Source organism: Calidris pugnax, unplaced genomic scaffold (assembly GCF_001431845.1).
Source record: "Calidris pugnax isolate Ruff unplaced genomic scaffold, ASM143184v1 scaffold118, whole genome shotgun sequence".
In the NCBI taxonomy this organism is placed as follows: domain Eukaryota; kingdom Metazoa; phylum Chordata; class Aves; order Charadriiformes; family Scolopacidae; genus Calidris; species Calidris pugnax.
The window spans coordinates 262,398-283,618 of record NW_015090855.1 but is presented as its reverse complement, the minus strand read 5'-3'; the positions used below and the strand labels follow the sequence as shown (position 1 = coordinate 283,618).

General features: G+C 55.7%; 1 protein-coding gene across 4 annotated transcripts in view; it reads left to right on the top strand.

The window, feature by feature from the left end:
* The first annotated feature begins 1,089 nt into the window (after window positions 1-1,089).
* Window positions 1,090-21,221, top strand: part of HNF4A (hepatocyte nuclear factor 4, alpha) — a 39,254-nt gene continuing 19,122 nt past the window's right edge. For 2 of the 4 annotated variants that reach the window (XM_014943643.1, XM_014943642.1), the window contains exon 1: window positions 19,744-19,941. In XM_014943643.1, the coding sequence (XP_014799129.1) occupies window positions 19,821-19,941 (121 nt within the window). In that variant the 5' untranslated portion in view covers window positions 19,744-19,820. Of the gene's footprint in view, window positions 1,239-19,743; window positions 19,942-21,221 lie in introns of those variants that run through there. The other 2 variants (XM_014943644.1, XM_014943645.1) reach the window with 2 other exon arrangements.

Here is a 21,221-nt window from a genome sequence, read left to right as displayed (position 1 = left end):
GCCTTCCCACCCAGAGGAGCAGATATCCCTAATTTTGTCCCCTTGGGGCTGCAGGGTTTCAATAACTGGGGTGCTGGGGGGTTCCTGGGACTGGCAGGGACCTCTCAGTGCCTTCTCCAGCCCAGCTCTTTCCCAAGACATACAGGAGGTCCTGCGCTGCCAGACGATCACTTTTTCTGCTCCAGCTCTGAATCCCTCACAGATTTGGCATCATCTCAGCAACACATGGCCCTGCTTCCCTCCCCGTAGCCCCCCAGGAGCAGGGGCTGCTCCTGCCACGGAGCCACCAAGCGGCACAGGGGCTCTGCCTCAAGGTGGGGGACAGCATCTGCAAACCCTGGACCACGAGGTGCCCAGCACCTCACCTGGGTGCTGCCATCCGGGAGGGAGCAGAGATGTCCATGAGCAGCTGTGGTGCCTTGTGGCTCCCCCCAATGTGGGGAGCAGAAGGAGACAGGAAGGAGCTGCAAATACCCTGTCCCCCAGCCCCCTGCTCGGGGCACCACCCTGCATCCCACCGCAGCATCCCTGTGGCTCCCCATCCCCACGTCACCCTCCGATTTTGCACCCAGGGGACAAGCTCTGACCCATGGCCAGGGTGTTTCACCCCTTGTGCCTCAGCCGGGCTCTGCTCTGCCCGTGCCAGCCCCCATGGTTCATCCCACGGCCCCTTGCCCACCGGCAGAGTCGTCCCCTTGCCCACAGGTGGGCTCAGCCCAGGTTTTCTCATCGCGGGTGGGCGACGGCACAAAAACCAGCAGGACCTGGGGCGCTGCGGAGACGGATCCAGCCACCCCGTCCCCCCCATGGCCGGGGGTGAACCCCAGCCCGGTGGCTGCCCCGGCCTTGACACCGGGTGGAGACAGGAGCCCCAAAAGAGTCCAGTAAAAGCCATGTTTGAGTTTCTAGCTTGGCAGCAGTTACTATAGCTACAGCAACGGCACCTTGCAGATTGGTTTCCATAAGAGCTTGGTTACTATTTAACATCTCCACCCACATTAGCCCTGATTAAGCGAATCAATAAGATAACAGGAGAGGCAGGTTTCCTCGCCCTGCCTCTCGCGCTCCCTCCTGCCTTCACCTAGTTCCTTAGTGAAAGACATTTTTTATTTATTTATTTAGATTTCTTTTTATTCCTCCACTTCCGCTGGTTTTCGCCCCAAGTCCCCATAGCAGTAGCCGGCGAGACATGGTCAATGTAAGCACCCAGCTAAGCGCTAAGATGGAGGCTCCATATGGTGAGTACAGCGTTCCCATCGCCCGCGCTGCCGCCCCGCCGTCGCTCGCGGGGAGCGGGGCTGGGAGCGGGCAGAGCCCCCAGCCCCACATCCCCGGCCCCACCGTGCTGCCCGGCCCCCCGCCGGCTCAGGCCACCTGCAAAGGGCAGGAGATGGAGGCAGGAAAAGGGTCCCCGATTATTTATATGTGCTATAGATACATATAGATGGGTTTTCTCTCTTTCACTCTGCTTGGCTGGAAGAAGGAGGCACGTGGCCGAGGTCCGACCAGCTGGCGGAGGGGCTGCTGCAGGGTTGGCAGCAGAAGTGGAAGGAGTTTAGGAAGGAGGTGAGGTGGTGCTGTAGGACACGCAGCCCCGAGGCACAGGCTGGGGGTGGCCGGTGGCGTGCCCGGGCTGTGGGAGCGGGCACGGCTCTGCCAGCGCCGCCGCTCTCCCCAAGGGCCGGGCTGGTGTTAGTGCCAGGCAGGTTTCCCAGCAAGGAGTGGAGTGCCTGGATGAGCAGCATCCTCCAGCCTCTGTGGTGCAGGGCATCAGGTGGCACATCACTGCCCCGGGGCACCCCATCTGCAGGGATGTGCCCACCAGGCTTGTACCTGTGCCCCATGGGTGGCACAGAGCATACCAGCCTGGGGCAGCCCCGCACCACAGCTCTCCTTGGCTGTGCTGGATGCCAATGCCAACAAACGCACATGGGCATCAGGGGACAGGTCCCCTGGCCCAGGCTGCCATCAGCCCGATGTTACCCTTGGGATGGGTCCAACTGTGTCCCTGCTGCCCCTTGCCTGCACGGGCTGGTTCAGTCCTGTGTGATCTGGGAACCTCAGTTCCCTGGGCACGGCCAGGGTGTGGGGTGAGGCCCCAGCAGATGAGGTCTCACAGTTACAAGGTTCTCCAGCACACCCCCATGGCTCTCCACCACTCTCCATGGCTCTCCATCACTTCTCCTGGCTCTCCATCACGTTCCCAGGCTATCCATCACTTCTGGCTCTCCGTCACACCCTGCAGCTCTTCATCACTTCTCCTGGTTCTCCATCACTCCCTCTGGCTCTCCATCATGTCCCACAGCTCTCCATCATGTCCCACAGCTCTCCACCATGCTACCTTGCCTCTCCTTCCTGTATTTTTCACATCCTGCTCCTCTTATCCTTTACCACACCCCACCCACGAGCACACCCAGCCCCACCAGCCATCGCGTGTGCTGCAGCCAGGCCCCAGGGGGTTCCCAGGCCACCTCCTCCTGCTTTGCTCATGACCCCATTCGGGGTGGTGGCTTCTCTTCCTCCAGGCCTGCAGCCTCCCATGGGTACCACCTCCAGCCCTAACCCCTCCCTGTGCTGGGCATCCCCTCTGCAGCGAGGCCTCGTGCCTCATTGCCCCAGCCCCCAGCACTTCAGTACTCTCCAGATCACTCAATTTTTGGCTCTGGTGGCCCCATGGTGAGCTGTGGCCAGATGTGGGGCTCATCAGCATTTTGGTGGGTCCATGACCCATTGCAATGGAATCATACAGGAATTGCATAGGAGCTGCAATAGCATCACTGGGCTGTGCCGGAGCAGGGAGCTACAGGGAATCATTTACGAAATGCTGATTTTCACCCATTTTTACTGGGTTGCTTGTTTGTACGTCCCAGGCTCGCAGCAGCCAGGGCTCTGGAGGAGCTTCCATCACCTGGAGCTCTGAGCTGCAGGAGCCAGCAGTGGGACGGGGCCTCCTGTAAAGCCAGACTCAGAAAAATGCTGAGTTTTTGGTCTGTTCGGTGCAGGTTGTGGTTTTGTGTCCAGCTGGTGCTGCTCGGACAACGTGCAAGGAGCCGCGCGATGGAGGCTGCTCGTGAGCGGGTAGAACAAAGGCTTGAGCCCTCTGAGATGTACAGAGGGTCGGGTCCTGGGGCGAGGGCACCTCTGTGGCCCAGCAGAAGCGGGTGCTGAGCCCAGGCTGAAGCCCCACATGAGTCTCTGATGCTGGTGGGGAGATGTCTTCCAACCCACCCATCCCTCAGGGACTGAGTTGTGCCTCATCTGCAGGAGAAGGGGAGGCTCAAGCGGTGATCCCATCAGTCTGGGAGACACGGCAGGGCAGGGTGGTCAGGTGTCCCCAAATCCAGGGTGCCTGTGTCCTGCTTTGCCCCAGGGTGCAAAGCCAGCCTCATTTCTGCAGTGAGCAACAGGCTTTGCCTGACAGATGCAACACAAGGAGCTGAACACGCTCTTCAACCACTTAAATTAAGTTATTCTGCCCACTTGCAGCTGGCTCTAATGTGAGCAGCCTCTTGCCAGCCCAGGCACATCGGTGACCTTACACACAGCCAGGCAAGCATTGCCACTGTTCATTTTCTCCTGATTTTTTTTGGTAAATCCTGATTTTCTCCTGATTTTCCAGCTTGAGGGTCGGTGCCAGAGCCATGAGCCGAGCCGGGGCAGGGTCAGGCAGAGCCGGGCACCAGGGGGAGGCTGGGGAGGAACCGCTGCACATCCCACCTGCGGCCGCTCTCCCCATCTGCTCCCGTGGCCAAACAAAGGCTCTCTCTGGCCAACCTGCCGCGGGGCCGGGCTGCCGAGCGTGGGGCCGTGCGAGGGGGAGAGAGAAAAATCAGAAGAATAAAAAAGCGAGACGGGCCTCCCAGAGCAAAGCGAGAGGAAACTCGGCGTGTTGGCAGAAGGAGGGGAGTCCTCATAAATAAAACGGGTGAAAAAGTTATCCAAATAGAGGCGAGGAAGGGCTGGCGGGGATGGGGGACTGGGCAGCGCCTGCCTTCCCCAGGAGTCTGCAGCGCCGTGGGGATGGGATGGGGATGGGATGGGGATGGGCTGGACACCGCAGCTGGGATGTGCCATGGGGCAGATGGCAAAGTGGTGGCCAAACCCTTCCCAAAGTCACTGGGAAGTTTATTCCCTTGCCAAGCAATGGGGGTGCTCCACGTAGGGGTGTCGGTGCTGAGCCCCAGCTGTGCCCAGCAGTGCTGTCCTCGTGGCCAGCTGGCTCCCAGCCCCTGGCAGGACGGGTCACCCCAGCTGGCATCACACTGGCATTGCTGGCACTCAGCCGGTGGGTGCACATCGGGTTCCATACGTAGGGGTGTCGGTGCTGAGCCCCAGCTGTGCCCAGCAGTGCTGTCCTCGTGGCCAGCTGGCTCCCAGCCCCTGGCAGGACGGGTCACCCCAGCTGGCATCACACTGGCATTGCCGGCACTCAGCCAGTGGGTGCACATCAGGTTCCACCAGATGAGCCTTCAGCCTTGGGGGGTCATACAGTGATTTTCAGTTTCCCTTGACTGATGGAAAGATTTTCTCATTTTTCCACCTCCCTACCTGTGTCAGAGGCTTCAGCATTTCAGCATCCATTGGAATCCAGGGCTATATTCCAAGGGGAAAGCTGGGTGCCAGCACTCGGCCTCAGGACGGTGAGTGGGTCCAGCCCTCTCTTTGCAGTGGTGGCTGTGGCAGAGAGTGGGGTGTCCCCCAGCTGCAGCTACTGCAACCCTCCCCACCCACCCCCACTGGTGACCCTGGCATTCCCTCTAAACTGCACCTTGGGAGGACTTGTTTCCCTCCCATCAGACCTGTGCCTTGTGTAAAGGACCTGGGGGACACCCTGCTGGGTGGTGACAGAGGTGTCCTGTCCCCAACACCCTGCGTGGGTCCCTGGGCGAGAAGAGTGTGATGCCCCAGCTTCTGGAGTGCCATGGGGCTGGGGGCATCCTCACCAGCTCCCATTGAGGATGGGCTGTGAGCTGGAAAGGGTTCCTCTGGACATTGCTGGTGGCTGCAAACGGGTGTGTGAGAGGATAGGGGATGGAAAGGGGACAAGGGGACGGTCCCCTCCCGGGCAGCCAGGAGGGGATGAGCCCCCGGCTTCACCTTCATCCTCCTAATGAGACTTGGGCACAATGTGGGCAACCACCCTCAATCCCAGCGCAGGCAGCAGCACTCCTTTGGACTCTGGGAGCAGCTCTGGGAGCTGGGGATCCCTGGGGCTGGTGGTTACAGCAGGGACTGGCGCATGATCGGGGCCAGCCCCACAAAGCAGCTTTGGAAATTCGCTGAAAAATGCAAGACGTCAGAGCTGCTCAGGCTTTTTTGGTCAGATGTGGTGAATAGTTTCAGCTGAAGAACATAAAAGGCGGCAGGATTTCTAAATATTTTTATTTTTTTACTGCCAAGTGATGATTTTTCATCACTAAATGGATCTAATTTTTTATAGCTTCTGGGCAACCACCCTCAATCCCAGCGCAGGCAGCAGCACTCCTTTGGACTCTGGGAGCAGCTCTGGGAGCTGGGGATCCCTGGGGCTGGTGGTTACAGCAGGGACTGGCGCATGATCGGGGCCAGCCCCACAAAGCAGCTTTGGAAATTCGCTGAAAAATGCAAGACGTCAGAGCTGCTCAGGCTTTTTTGGTCAGATGTGGTGAATAGTTTCAGCTGAAGAACATAAAAGGCGGCAGGATTTCTAAATATTTTTATTTTTTTACTGCCAAGTGATGATTTTTCATCACTAAATGGATCTAATTTTTTATAGCTTTCCCCTTGGCATGATCCAACTGAGCTTTTCCCCCGTGATTTCTCATGTCAGCTGTTGTTTAATTCCCCTGTTTGCTCCTTGTGCTCTGTGTCCGTGGCCTGGGGGCTGTCAGGGATGGGTGGGTGTTAGGATCATCCTCACCCGTTGTTGGGGGTGGCCGGGTCAGAACTTACCAGGGGCAAGAAACAGCCAAGCAGGGTCTTGCTGCGTCAAGGACCAAGCACTGGTCCTGGGATGAAAAAGGGATGGGATTAAAAGATGGGATGAAAAGGGACAATCACTGCTTTAGCCACCGTGGCCTGGTCCTGAGCGCTGTTTGCTGGTGCCTGGCGGTGTTTTTCCTTGGGGAAGAACTGGGGATGCTGCCCCTGGAGCGGGGGATGCAGGGATGCTGCTCAGTGTTGTGGGGTGGCTCCATGACTCGGCCACGCCGGGGCAGCCGCCTCACCCCAGCCGCTTATCGGGCCGGCAGCACACCCTCATCTTCGGCCTCGCTTGAGAACCTGATGGTATTTTTATACGGGGGAGTGAGCAGGGAAGGCTGCTATCAGGGAGCAGCAAGCTCCAGCCCCGGCAGGCGAGCAGCAATGGGGCTGGGGAAGGTTTGAGGAGTATCCAAGAGCTATTTTGGGCACCGAGGGGCAGGTGTAGGTCTGCGAGTCAGACATGGTGGGTTGTTCTTCTGCTCACACTCCTTCAACAGCATTAAAAAAGTGATTTTAGAGGTGGCGGTGGTGCTGCAGACAGCAAGTTCTAGGCAGTTTTCATGTAAACACAGCAATATTTGGAGCGGGAGCAGGGCCAGCAGCGGAGGGCAGGGCAGAGCCAAGGGGTATGGCAGGCAGGGGGGACACCTGCAAGTGTCGCTGCAGGCAGGGCTGGGGTTAGAACGGGGCAAAGACTGCAAAAAAACAGTCCCTAACTGTTTGTGTTCAGGCCCCTTCTCTATTTGCTTTCCTCAAATATTCAAGCAAACAAAGTTCCAGGCAGAAATGTTTTCGAAAAAGGCAAATGTTGCAGAATTTTCATGGAAGGCAAATTTCAAGGTAGTGGCTGTATCGCGGAGCCAGGGCTGACAGCTCTGCTCGCCTGCGCTGGGCACAGACACCACATTCCCACCAGGGCCTCTGAGCTAAGCCAGGTCCCAGAAGAAATCACTCCCAGGAACGGCTCCTGTCTAAGCTTCAGCCTGGGCATCAACAGAAATTGCCCAGCAAATCCCTTCAGGAAACACATGGCTCAGAAAATAATGGTGTGCTCTGGATAATGCACTGAACATGCGAGAGGAGCAGCTCCGTGCAGAGTGAGCAGCTCATGGAAAAGCACCAGCAGATGGGATGGATCCTGGCTCTAAAACACCAGGGTCTGCCCGGCTGAACCACACTGTCTATCCCAAAATGCTCCAACCATTGGAGGGAGTCTGGCTGTGGCCCTGCGGTACCAGGAGCTCCAGTGCTGAAAGGCAGATGGGGACCATCACCATGGACTCAAGCCCTTCGAGCTCCCACCACCAAGGTGCTCCTGCGGACTCAGCTGGTGCTGGCATCTTCCACTAGGAAGAGGATTGGAGATGGGGAATCAGTGACACCATGTGCATCCTGCCATGCGTCACCACGATCTCCTTTGGGATGATGTTTTGGGAGCTCTGACACCTTCTCCCTCTCTGGACATTCAAGCTGGTTTGACACCCAGCTTTCCATCGCAGCCCTGCAGATCTCTCCCCTTGCTCATCCTGCCCCAGGCTGCCCAGGGCAGCACCCTACCCACGGCTTTGCCCATCCACCCTCAAACTCATCCATCAGGATGGGTGGCTCAGCTCCTGCCACCAAGCGTGGGGCACCCGAACCCACCTAACGTGGGACCAGTGGGCACCTTTCACCTGCATCTGCACCAGAAACCTGTCCTGGCCATGGGCGTGTGCGAGGTTTTATAGGCAATAACTCCTGGGAAAGTGGGAAACACAGGGAGAGCCGTACACTCAGCTTCCTGGCATGGCCCAACGCTCTGGTTAAGAGAGCCAATGTCAACAGATAGACCTGAAGGAAGGAGCAAAACCAAATACATGGGCACTTCTCAGAACAAGAGCTGTAAAACCTGCGCAAACCTTAACAAGTGCCACAACACTCTTTTATGCAGTCAGAATCAATAGTCGAGCCCACTCCATGTGTTTGCTGACACATAAACGACAGCCACCGCGCCGCGTTTATGGCCCAGCGCCGCTCACGGAGGCTGCAGAGCCCGGCTCCTCCCAACCTGCTCGGCCCCTTCTCTCCCCCTCTGCTCCCAGGGGAAGCTTGTCATTTTGTCCCCAGAGCCTTGATGCCCCGTGATAAAAGCTGCTGCTGCTCCTCATCTCCAGTGTCCCAGCCTGCCCACCATTTCCAGGCAGGTCCCAGCACGTCCATTGGGATGGCTAGGTCTGCCCCACCACCTCTGGTGAAAAGCACCAGCCCAGCCTGGGAAGAGGATTCACTGGTCCCCAAGGAAATCTGGAAAATTTCAGTCTGTGGACTGAAAAATTTGGAAAATTACAGTCTGCGGACTGTAAGGCCGGGCAGGGGGAGAGGTTAATGCATAGGGAAACACTGCTGGGACCGGCAGAAGGCATAAAAGAGCAACCACCCCATGGAAAAACCCCTTGCTGTGCTGTGGGTCCCATCCAGCAAGTCGTGAGGCCTCCTGTGTGCAGTCACCATGGCTCATGGGCAGGATCAGGTCCATGGCTCGTGAGCAGGATCAGGTCCTGCCCAGGCACCGGCGGGCGCAGCAGGGTCAAGATGCTGCAGCAGGGAGGAGCAGAGAAGGCACCGGTGGGATCCAGCCCATGCAGAGAGCCTGGTACCAGCAGGGCAAAGGTGGCAGCGGTAAATGAAGGGTGGGACAAAGAGGCAGGAGGGGAAAACATTGGGCTTCAAATCCACAGCCCTGGCCGCTCCCCTGCCTGGCGCCTGCTGCCTTCAAAGACTAAGTGGTGTAGGTGGTGGAGGGATGGAGGTGGTGGCTTTGTCACCACACAGGCACCCTGGTGGAAGCAGAGCCAGGTGCTGCCCATGGCTTGGCCATGGGTGTGTGCCTGGGGACTGCCACCATCTGGGAGAAACCTCTGTTGACCTGGGCGTGTTTCCCTGTTAGAGGCGTTAAAACCGATGAGGAAACAGAGGGGTGAAGGGAGGTGTCAAGGGGTTATGCCCAGTTCAGACCCAGTCCTGCCCTTGATGCTTCTCCTGGCCCTGCGTTGGGCACGCTGGGCATCTGCCCCCATTGCCAGCACAGCCCTTCCAGGGCACGGAGCTGAGGTACAGACCTGCTGGGTCATTTCCCATCCCTGATCCATCAGGAGCCTTCTGGATGCTGCTGGCAGCCATGGGCGCTTCCAAACTAATTTGAATGAACCCCAGCAGCATGGGCTGGGAGCGGAGGCTCATGGAGACAGGACAGTTTGGGAGCAGTTTTGCTCCGTTAGACTTGTGCCTTTGAGATGGCACTTGGGGTCTGATGTCTCTGGAGGGCAGGAACGAACTATCTCCTCCTTGGCACAGTGAAAGCAGAGGGGGGCTCAGTGGGAGGAAAGCCATCCGAGGAGGAAGGAAAATGCAGGAAAATGAGTGTTTCAGATGGGCTTGGCCCCGCAGTCAGTTCCTCCAGGCATGGAGGCTGAGCATGGCCACGCTCACTCCTCGGCCTGGCTGGGCCCATGGCCGTGCAGCTCAGGGCTGCTTTGCAAAGGCACCCCATTCTCCCTTTAGGTGTTCAATTCATTGCTCAGCACCTGTGAAAACCCCGGGAAGTGCCACTCTCATCCCTCACCTAATTTTCCTCCTCCTGGCTAAGCCACACATGCCAGCACACACTCCCTGCAGAGGAGAAAAATCTCAGTGCTCAGCACCCTCCGCGCTCCCCGCTGGACTGAGGCCAAATGAGTCAACACCAAAGTTGCAGCAGCTTCACCTCCAAAAAAAAAAAAAGCAGAGAGTACAGTGCTGTGGTGGCAGTTGGAAAATCCCTTTTCTTCCTGCTGGGCTTGTCTGCAAGGCACTACCTGAAATCTCAGGCTGCCTGGGACATGGAGGCTCCTGGATTCCCCATTGACAGCACCAACATGCACAATCGATTAAGAAATCTCCGTCCTGAGAGTTTTCCAGGTCTCAGATTCCTTGGGAGAGGATGGGCAGAGGAGGGCACAGGCATAGAGCAGGCAGGTGCCCAGGGAGCTGTGGGCAAGCTCCAGCAGTGATGGCCCTGGGGCGGATTGAAGCATTGGAGATGCTCTGGGGGCTCTGCAGGGCATGAAGCTCAGGGCTGCCCAAAGATGGGGAGCACTGTGTGTGCTGCTCTCGCCTGCTACCCTGCTTCGTCCTCGCTTCTCCCGGCCCTGCGTGTGGTGATGGCAGCTGGGAGGGGTTGTTTCTCAAGGATAGGGTGTTCCGGGTATTTATATAGAAACATTTTAAAGCGAAAGAGGCCAGTATCTCCCCGGAGAGGGAGTTGGACCCGCTCCTGCTGTTAAATACACCAAGGCACATTTTCTGGATCAGCCTCTAGAGCTGCATGTGCAGTCAGGCACCCCCTGCCCCACAGAAGTGCAGCGGCAGGCCAGAGGCCAGGGTGAGGGCACCTCAGAAAGGTGGCCCAGAAAGCAGCGGGCATCGCTGCGGGCACCGGCAGTGGGGCACAAACCCGGAGCCACCTTATAATTCCCCTCCGGGTAGTGGCCAGAACCCTTTAAAACCTGTAGCTCTGCTGCAAAAACTCCTGCTCCCCATCAAATCTCATTGTGACCAGCATTAAGGGATTAGCTGGTCCCTGCTGCTGCACCACAGCCAGCTCCCGGGCATGGCTCCTGCCCCGCAGCCCGCGGGGGTCTCGCCAGCTGGACGGCCCCGTCCGAGGGCGAGAGTGCCCTAGCTCTGCCCGCAGAGCTGAGCGCCCCTGGAAGATGAATGGCAGCAGATACGACCTGCTCCAGGAAACACCAGGTACCCCCCGTGTTCCCCCGGCGCCCGCAGTGGGAAGCAGCTGCGCAGACAGAGCTGCGGAGGTTCTGCAAATGAAGGGCATCGGCAGCCCCGCCACGGGGTCTCCAGGGGGGTCTCAGAGCGGCTGAAATACGCTCAGCCCCCACATACGTGTTGCTGCTCCTCATCTGAGGGGACCCCCACGTCGCTGGTTTCTGGTTTGCTTTGTGCAGAGGGAACACGCCAGGTTTGTGGGTGGTGATGGCTGATGTCCCCAGGCTCGGTTCTGGGGGTCTCTAGAGACACCCCAATGCGGGCGGCACGGTGGAGGGGGTGCTGTGACTCCCTGGGGGAAGAAGTGGTGGAGCTGGGCTGGTCCCCCCTAGACGCCCCAGTGACTGCCCACACCATTTGGGAAATGAATTGGTCGTTCTCAGCCCAGTTCCCAGAGTCTGGATGGACCCTGCCCTGGTCCTGCCCTGGTTGCTGCCAGCTCCTTAGCCAAAGAGGTCTGCAGCAGGACTTACCCAGACCTTGCAATGAAAGCTTAAAAGCAATTAAGAGAAAAAGCAGTTTTAATGCAAGCCTTAACGGTTGCACGAGCTTTTACTAGAAAGGTTTTTTGCATCCTCCAGTGCAGGTCCCCCACTGGCCATCTCTCTGCTCAGCCCCGTGACCCCAGAGGTGGAGGTGAGGCAGGGAGGAGGCTGGCTGGGCTCAGGGTGCTGTGGAGGGGTTTGCAGCACCCAGACATGTTTTGAGCACCTCCAGCCCCAGAGTGCTGCACCTCACCGAGCCCCATGCACAAAACACCACGTCAGCCTCCCCAAGACCCCAGGGCACAGCAAAAATCTTGGGGCTCCTCTTGCTTGAGCTACATCCCATCCAAGCAGGGCTTGTGCTGGTGGTGGGGGGGTTGTGCCTCCTGGGGCAGCCTGGACCCCAAGCCACCATCCCGTGGGACAAGCTCCCCACGTCAGCGCCGCGCTGGGAGCCACGTGCTGGGAGCTGCTCCCAGCAAATACCTGCACTCTTTATCAGCCAGAGATTGATTTAGAAAAGTTCATGGCTTCAGCGTCCCATGATACGTTCACTAGAAATGGCTCGTTTCCTCAAATGAGGTAGTTTATGGTCATAATATATTTTAATTTCTTTATGATACAAGAGGCCAATGGCACTGGGCCTTGCAGGAGTGTAAAGGGCTAAATAATCGTGTTATCCTGTCTTGGAGACAAAGGCTAAATAGCAGTTTGCCATGTTGTTTGTTAGCCAGGAGTCAGGCAGTTGGCACTGCAGTGTCCTGGCCATGGGTTTATGGGACTGTGGAGACACGTGATCCCCTCCCCTTGCTGTCCCCTTGCATGTAGAAAGCTCCCACGTTCCCATACCTTGCTTTCTGTTGTGGGTTTTGTTTCTGTGGCAGTAGACAGGACAGTTGGACAGCACGGGAGAGTGCTGTGGTGGCCACTGGCTCCAGGGGTGTGAAGCTGCTGGATGTGGAGCTCCTGAGTAGTGTTTTGCTCGAATTTACTCCTCTGGCACTTGCTGGGCTCTGGCGATTGAGGACACTGGGGACGAGACAGGCTATCCAGGCACTCGGCACACTCCTGCAGAGAAAAAGCATTTTGCTCTAACTTGTTTCCTTCTGAATCCAGAAACCAGAATATCTTAGATTTTAACATATCACCTTTTTTTTATTATTTTGTCCCATGCCCAGCCTACCTTTCCCAGTTCAGACCTAACCAGTGCTCCCACCCACGGCAGCCTTCCACCTTTCCTGTGCTGCCTCCCGTCACACACACATGGACCTTCCCTGAGATGCTCCCCCAAAATTCAGCACCCTGAACGTTGTCTTTTCCAGCCAGACCAGGGCAGCCTGGGCAGTGGAGCAGCCCACGTTTGTTGGATTCAGGATTCTTTGCCCTTGAGGAGCCCTTGCCTTGCCCTCCTGTGGGGACATGGGCTCAGACCATCCCCCTGCCGCCCTCACCGCGCTGCAGCTCTCCCTCCACACCCCCAGCAGCTTTACATCCTTTTGGCTTAATTTCTAGTGGTGCCTGATCCCGAGAGCACCAGAAGTGACTGGAGATCACTTCCAGGCACGGCTTGCTGATGCATCCACCTTTGCAAGAGAGAGAAAAGAAATTTTTTAAAAAGTAAAACTTGCTTTGTAACCTTTGTTGATTTTGGCTGTTCTCCTCCTCCCCCTATTGCTCCACCAGTTGGAACGATTCAGGGGCTGTTTCATGTGCGTATAACGAAGATATAAAGTCAATGAAACCTAAAAGCCCCGCAAACAGCTGGCAGGGGTGAAGTGAGAGACTTGTTTGCCTGCCAGGCTGCGAGCTTGGTAGGGATATTTTCCCTGGGAAGCAGTGAGATTACTTTGATTCCAAAGGGATCATGTCCACCTGCTAAACAAGCTCTCTCCAGGTCCAGACATGGGCTGCTGTGATCCTTCCCATACCAAACGTGTGAGCTGGTGAGGCATGGGAGGCAAAAAGTGCTCACTGCTGGCTGCAAACCCTCTCTCCAGCCCTGCTGCTTCCCCATGGCTGCTGCTCCCCAATTTAAATGGGACTGGGACTACTGAATTCGAGCTGAGCATCTGCCAGCGTAGACAGTGAAGCTGGAACAGCACGTGGCAAAGTCACAGTTTTACTGGATTTCCTCCCAAATAGGCAGGAGAGTGTTTTGCTGGAAAGTGTCCGGGTCTCCGTTGGGTTGGGGTTTGGATGGAGCGCAACGCTCCCAGCGTAGGGTTTGGATGGGGCAAGTGGGATCAGCGGTGGGAGCTGTGGCTTGGGCCAAGTTGCAGCCTGTGGTGTAATGGAAGAAGACGAACGTGACGGTTCCTCTTTCTCACTCGGTCTTGGGCTCATTGCGTGATTTTGCATGAAAACACAGCAGTGAGATTTCCAGGATCACAAGTGCCAATTTGTGGGTCCCAGAGGAGAGATGCTGTTTTCGAGGGCTGTGTTTGCAGCCCGAGGGATTGCCAATACACACCAGCACATGCAGAGGCATTTTCGAGCACAGCTGCCCTTCTGCAGCTGTTCTGCTCAAACTTACTGTCCTTGCAAAACAGAAGCTCCCAAGAGTACTAATAATTACTTCCCCAAGTGTTCAGAGCCTTTGTTAGGCAGGATAATAAAGCCCTTTCTGGTCCTGGGATGAAAGGCACGCACAGTGTTATCGCTAGAGCAGTATATGCTGAAATGGTCTGTCTGTCCCCCCGTTTGCAGTTCTTTCCCTACTGCTTTTGCACAGCAGCTATTTATTTTAGCTCCAATAATTGCCTCCAGCTCCAATATCCATCCCAGCTTTGGCTGAAATGCTCATGTTGCTTTTGGAGAGGAGTTCGAGCAGAGTCTGCTACCTCCTTTGAAGCGTCTCTTCCCCACGTCTAAAAACTGCCTTGATTCTCCACACGATGATTTTATGGCCTGGGGGCTTGGATAGTTCTGGTTGGTTTGGCCACTTTTTGATAACTTTGGAATTGGTGAGAAACAGCCCGAGGCTGTGGTGAAGCTGTGGTGAAGCTACCTCTGCCACCCTTATCTGTGCTGGGGAGCCCAGGGTGCCACCACATGTCACACACTCACCAGTGACAGCATGTCCAGGGGCTGCTCAGGAATCTCCCATCCTGAGCATCACCCCCAGCTCCAAACAGCATCTGTCCCAACCACAGCAACAGGCACATCAGCGCTGGGAAAAATAAATCACCAAGAGTGATTTGTTGTTGAACAGGATGATAAAATGCCTGTGTCTTCCACCGGGCACAGGTCTGGCACGTGGCTGTGGTCACCTCCTGCCTCTCAGGGCTGGATCTTTTGGATCCACCTCCCTGGATGGAGGTGGTGGATCTTTCTGGTTCACCTCCACAAGGTGTTTTGCTGGGGCAGGGATGTGCTGTGTGTGTGGCTGGCAAGGGCCAAACACACCCGAAACAACTTCTGCTGAATCATCAGTTTTCCTGGAGACCTCTTGCTTCTGCTGGGGACATTCTGGGGACAGACACAGGAGCAGACCCCATTGGTGTGTCTGTCATATGACTGCCCAGAGCGGAGGCAAAGATCCACCGCTTGAGCTGGGGGCTTGTTTCAGCTGCACTGACCTGCAGCCCCCCAGCCCCTGCCAAATTCCTTGGAGCTGCTTATTAACACGCTGACAACTCTGCTCCAGAGTCCCGGCACGCCGAGGCAGAAGGCAGAGGGGTTTGACAGCGTGGCCTAAATATCCCTGTTTACAAAAAGTCTGACAAAACACAAGCCCTTGGCTTTATCTTTCCCATTTGGAAATAGCCACAGAGCAAATATACTCAAGGCACGAAGGGAGGGGGATTTATATTGACTTTAGAAAAAGCTGTTCTTCAAAAACAGGAAAAAACCCTCACCCACGAGCTGTGCAGACTGGCTCCTAGACCCAAAAGTCTTACACAGAGGCTTAAAGCCTGCCTGCTAATCTGTAGCAGTTCTGTGTGAGCAAGTCATGCAGTAAACTGCTCCCTGTTAATTTTTTAATGCAAAATAAACAGGTCAAGAAATGATTAGCATGAGAATAGTGGAGCTTAATCGGGAGAATCAGAAAAGATGAGAGGGAAGAGGCAAATTGGAGTTATCAGTTAACCATATGGAGTGGCTCTGCCTCCACGAGCTCATGTTCCCTCTTGTTTTCCATCCCCTCTGTAGCTGCCTTTTTTTCCCTTCCCTAATTTAAATGATGAGCTAAAATTGCTGGTATAAGCACAATGGAAGCCCTTGTTTCTCCTTCTCATTTTCTATCTGCAATGTCTGCCCAAATGAACTGGAGGTGATAAGGCTCCTACCTGGTTATTCCCAATGGTCCTTCCCATTCTGCGTGGAGAAAGGGAGCTGCTGGTTAAGGTTAAGGCTGAAACATGCAAAATCCACTCCGTGCGCATTCGAGCACTCTGCTCCAGTGGAAAAGTTTTGGTGTGATCCCGGCAGATCCAGGGACTGAGTGGAGGCATCCGTGGGCAAGGGGAAGAGCAGCCCTCGGGACTGCTTGGAGTGGAGTTTGGTCAGTGGTCGGAGATCTATATTCTCAGATAGGCAGGACTTTGTCCACAAACTGGAATTTGAAATTTCAAAGGGGAAAAAAAAAAAAAGGCAGAAGGGACCTTTGCATGTGTGGAGATGACTACGCTGGTGACGTTCCCCTGGGACTTTTGTTCTTTGTCTTGTAACTGGGCTTCATCCTTCTCCAACACCTCCCTTGGCCAAACAGTGGTGGCTGAGCAGGGGGCACAACCTTGTTGAGGGCACTCCTGCTCTGGAGAGGTTTCAGACCTGAGCCCATCTCTGCTTTGTTTGCATGGCAAGGAAAGGCCACTCCAGCCCCACAGTGGCCTTGCAGCTCCGAGTGACACGGGAGGAGAGATCTGCAAGGGGCAGCGGTGGCATCGCTGGTGTAGGACGAGGTTGGTCCTTGCTGGCTCAGGGCACTGGCATTTCTGCCAGGGATTTCTTGAAAGTGCAGAGCTGTGAGAGAGAAAAGCAAACGGCATGAGGGCCCCAGGCTCCTGTTGCAGCCTGACCACTGTCCACCCTCAGAAAGTCTGCAGGCCACCCCAGACTGTGGCATCTGGTCGACAGACTGGAGGGCAGGGCTGCTGTCTCACAGGAACCACAGGAACCCCAGGAGCATAACCCACATGGGCACTGAGAAGATGGGGCCAGACTCCTCACAAGGTACATGGCAGGAGGAGATCAACAGGCATAAGTATAGAGATGAAGGAAGTTCAGACAGTGTCTAAGGAGAAACTTATTCACCACGAGGGCAGTCAAGCAGTAGCTACCTAGAGAGGTTGTGTGGTCTCTATCCTCGGAGATGTTCAAGACCCCACTGGATAAAGCCCTGAGCAACCCATGCTGCTCTCACAGCTGGCCCTGCTTTGAGCAGGAGGTTGGTGTAGAGACCCCAAGGTCCCTTCCAACCTCAGTTATCCCTTGATCCTACAAAACCCTGTTTGACCCACTTGAGACAAAGAGCTAGCAAGCACAGTACCTGATGTCATCCCTACCAGAAACGCTCTACTAAATACTCTATTAAATCCTCCCGTACTGAGAAGCATGGATCTTATTTTCAGGGAATCCCCTTTCACTTTGAATGAATTTGCCAGTCAGAAATCTACAGATAAGGCAGAATTAGTGTTATGATATGCCAGTGTGGGAAGGGATTTACTGCTAAACAGATAGAAATTAAATAATCACTCGTAGAACACTTCACGCCCTGGAGCTGTCATGGTCTTCTTTGCAGCCATCTCCTGGCATAGGAAACGGTGGGTGGAGGGCACAGGAAACGGTGACAGGAGGGGAGAGGAGAGGGCCTGAAAGCTTAGCTTCTCCTGAGCACCTGGTCTGGCAACAGCCTTTGCCTGCCAGTGGGGGTTTGCCAGCTACGAGCTGTCTCTCTCTGGAATAAAAATGACAAAACATCTTCTGTAGGACCAAAGTGTTTGAATCAGCCCTCCTGAGCACCTGGTCTGGCAACAGCCTTCGCCTGCCAGTGGGGGTTTGCCAGCTATGAGCTGTCTCTTTTTGGAATAAAAATGACAAAACATCTGCTGTAGGACCAAAGTGTTTGAATCAGCCCCAGAACCAGCTGCTGACTGGAACATCTCCAACCTAAAGCAGCTGCAGGGGTCCTGTTAGCTAGTACAGGCCGTGACTACATGGGCAATCTGTCCCAAAGCCCACCACGCAGGGATGTCAGGGGTAGACAAGGACTCTCCAGGCAGAACATCCCCAGGGAGACATCCATCTCCTGCAGCAAACAGTGCTCAGGGAGCAGCCGACGTGTTTCCATCATGAGTCCATCTCCGGGGCCAAGGAAGTGGGGTGTCCTTGGCTGGTTTGGTCCTCGACCTTCACGCCAAGACAAGGGATTTGGGAGGGGGCACCAGCAACCAACAGAGGACACCGGTAGTGAGAAAACGACAGTCAACACGACCCCAGGGCAGAAAGCACCATGTCCCATTGACAGTCCCGGCCTCGTGAGCCACCTAATGCTCTCCAAACTTCCCTGCTGCTTATCTGCTGCTCTCCTGCACACGCTGCCTCTCCAATTTCTATTCCTGGCCCTCTTAATCCTTCCTGCCCAGGGAGCAAACGGCCTTTTGCAGCCTTCCTTGCTCAGCAGGCTATTTAAGCAAAAGATTTGTTTTGCTGAGCAGAGCAAAAGGGGCCACGCTTTTATGATATTTTACTAGACGCTGTGGCAAATCCTGCACATGTTTGACCTAGTGTCTGCAGCGTTTATCTAATCAAAGGGATCACTGTGGCCCGGCCAGGATTGGGATGGAGGTCCCTGGGATGAGGCCACGGAGGGGGCTATGCCCTACCTTAGCATCCCCATCCCAGTGTGCACATCGTAAAAACAGTTTTTGGCTCAGGACTGCTCCTGCTGAAGGGAAGAGCCACAGGCACGTGACTGTGGAGAGCTCTGGCCTCTCTCTTGGGAGCACAGACCGGATGATTGTTTTTCCTGCACCAAAGGATTTTTTATCACCAGTCCCCAGCGAGAAAGCAGGGGCTGTCCCCTGTGCTCAGCTTTGCTCCTGCAGACCTGTAGCCTCAGGGTAGAAGAGCTGTTTGGAAGTGCTGCGTGGGTCATCATTTCAGGGGGCAATGGCTGCTTGAACAATCCCTTGAGCTCCTAAAGTGCAAGCAGAAAATCGTCACTAGTGTCACTGCCCAGAGGGACGTGCTGTTGTGGAGCCAGAGACGTTGGTATCACGTTGTGACAGTGATGCCACCATGGCCAGGGTGGCTTGGGGTGCTAGCAGGGCTGGGGCTGTGTTGGGGAGCCTGGGAAGCACAAATGCAAGCCAGTTGGGAGCACAAATCAGCAGCTTGTGGACTCAGTCAGTCGCTGCTGGTTGCGAAATCCTGGGGATGTTTTCAATGCAGAGCGAGCTGATACCAAAGCATTAATTGCTGGATGTCTTGCGCCATCCAGCCCATGCCGTTCAGTGATTGATTAAATTCCCACTTGTTGATCTTGCAATTACATTGAACCATCCCGGTCCTGTGTAAAGCGGAGGAGGGATGTTCCCGGGGTCAGCTGGGGAGGAGAGCACCCAGGTTAGCAAGGAGAGCACCCAGGTTAGCAAGGAGAGCACGGGCAGCTCTGCCGCTCACTCCAGTCCCCCTTGCCCAGTACCAGTGGTGAGATGACAGAGCCACCCTTGGTGGCAGAGCTGGCACCTACAGAAGGAAAAATCTCACTGCAGAGTAAAGCTGCCTAATGAAAATTTTGAGACTTGTCAGTCAAAACCCAAGGTCAGGGGGTGTCTGGCACAGGGTGGCTCCAGCGGTGGGACAGGAATTGCCCCAGCAATGCCCAAAACACCCATGCCACCCCCTGACCCCACTTGCCATTTGGGCACAGCCGCAGTGGGATCAGTTTATAGGGCATCTAGCCCCTGTAAAACTCAGTTTATAGGGAAGTAAAAGGAGTTGTACATCGTTACTTTACATAGCAACGTGTAAATTGCCAGGCAGGCAATGACCTTCTCTGGCAGGGAGGGAAAAAAAAGGAAAGGTGTGGGAGGGATGGAGGGAGCAAGAGAAGAGAAAATCAGGGGGGAGAAGGCAACCAACGGTGGAGAGGGGAAGGCAATGACAGAAGAGCAACCTTGTTTTCCTGGTGGGGTTTTTTCTGAGTTTCCCACCCGAGGTACAATTTAGACCAACACCAGCAGCCCAGCATCAAGGTCAATAGCCCAGGAAGGTGTTCCCTGGGTGGCAAGAGCCTGCTCCCGCAGTCGTGCCTGTGCCTGGGTGCTGGGATTGGCAAAGTGTCTCGAGATTCAATAATAAACAGTCAACAAGAATCACTGCTGCTCCACCAAAAAAAAAAAAAAAAGCAGCGTTAGGCAGTAGGTGAGATGATTAAAGATTAACACACTGCCTCCTGCCTCCACCCCTCTGGGGAGTATAGGCCTTGAGGCTCAGCAAATCCTTTCAGAGAAATATTTGAAATAAAAGACAACAGATAGGGGACGCAGTGAAGGCAGAGGGAGACAGAAGGGCCAATAGCTTCGGACAAGGGAATCGGTACAATCTGGCCCGTGTTTGCTGATGATAATGCGCCTTTCCAAAGCCCTAATAGACATGGAGATGGCAGATTATAGCGCAGCGCTAGACCCGGCGTATACCACTCTGGAGTTTGAGAACATGCAGGTGCTGGCTATGGGCAACGGTAAGTCCCCTCCGTCTTCTCCCCTCCGTTCTGGTGGGATGAGCTGGGGGCTGCAGGAGGAGAATTCCCTGGGGCGGCCACCAAAATGCTCCTGGGAGGGCTGTGGCACAGCAGGGGTGTCAGCCATGGGCTCTCAGCAGCTCACTGTGGGGGGGGAACTGCTTTTTCTGGGGAGAAATAGAGGTGGCAGAACAATGCTGTGCTTGGCACAGGCGGGATGGTGCCTTGCAGCCCAGACAGCTCAGTGACGGGCAGATGCCAGGAGCTGGGTGTAATGAAGGGTCCCCATCAGACATTCAGCCCAAGGACTGAGGCTGGGGCTGAGCACAGGGTGGGGTCTCACCTCCCCTAGACCCCAGCCAAGAGAAAAGATTAGCCAAAAGTTTCCGAGAGAAACACTGCTGACAGCTCACGGGACAGACAGACCCGTGGCTCCAGAGTGGAGAACCCATCCCACCCCAGCAGCAGCTGGAGCTAGTTTTACCCAAAGCAGAAAACCATTTGGGCCTGGCAAGGATGGAAATCACTAGGAAAAGCGATTCAGGTGCTGCCCCAGCAGCCTGGTCCTTCCCCGTGCAGTGCTGGGGTGCAGGGTGGCATCTCCTGCCCTGGGAGCGCTGCGGGGCTGGGAGGCTCAGCTGCTGGAAAGAAGGGACCTGGTGGGGAAAAATGGGATCACACAATCCACCAGGATCTGCAGTGCTGACCCACCCACATGGGGACCAAGGAGCCCTAGTGATTAAATGCCCAGAGATAACAGGAGATTCCTCTCCAAGTCCCCCCTAAAGTCTCTCTAAATACGAGGTTAATGACTAAACGAAGCACGCTGCAGAAATGACCCCCTCAAGCCCTTTCCTCCTGCGTCACCGAGGCTGCCGGGGCAGCCCTGTCCCGGGGGGGCTGTGTTGGCAGCGTGGGCTCTCCCCTCACAGCCTGTGCGGGTCACCCCCAGTATACAGCTCTGCTCCGTCACGGATGTGATACCATGGTGCCCAAGTGGCTCTGCTGTGCAATAGCCCCCAGCCGCACTGGGTCTCAGCCCCTTCTCAGTTCCTCAGGCTGGGCTTACCCTCCCGGGGGTCTTGGGGCCAAGAGCTCTGGGCATCTTGCTCCCACCCCTCATGCAGAAGCTCCTGCTCAGGGGGCTGTGACTCCCTCCTCCTGCGACCAAGGGCTCCATGGGTGGGAGGGACACAATAATTTTATATGACAAGATCAGGCGCAATATGAAATACACCCGTGGGGGGGATGAATCAGCTGGGTCAGGCAGCACCAGCACC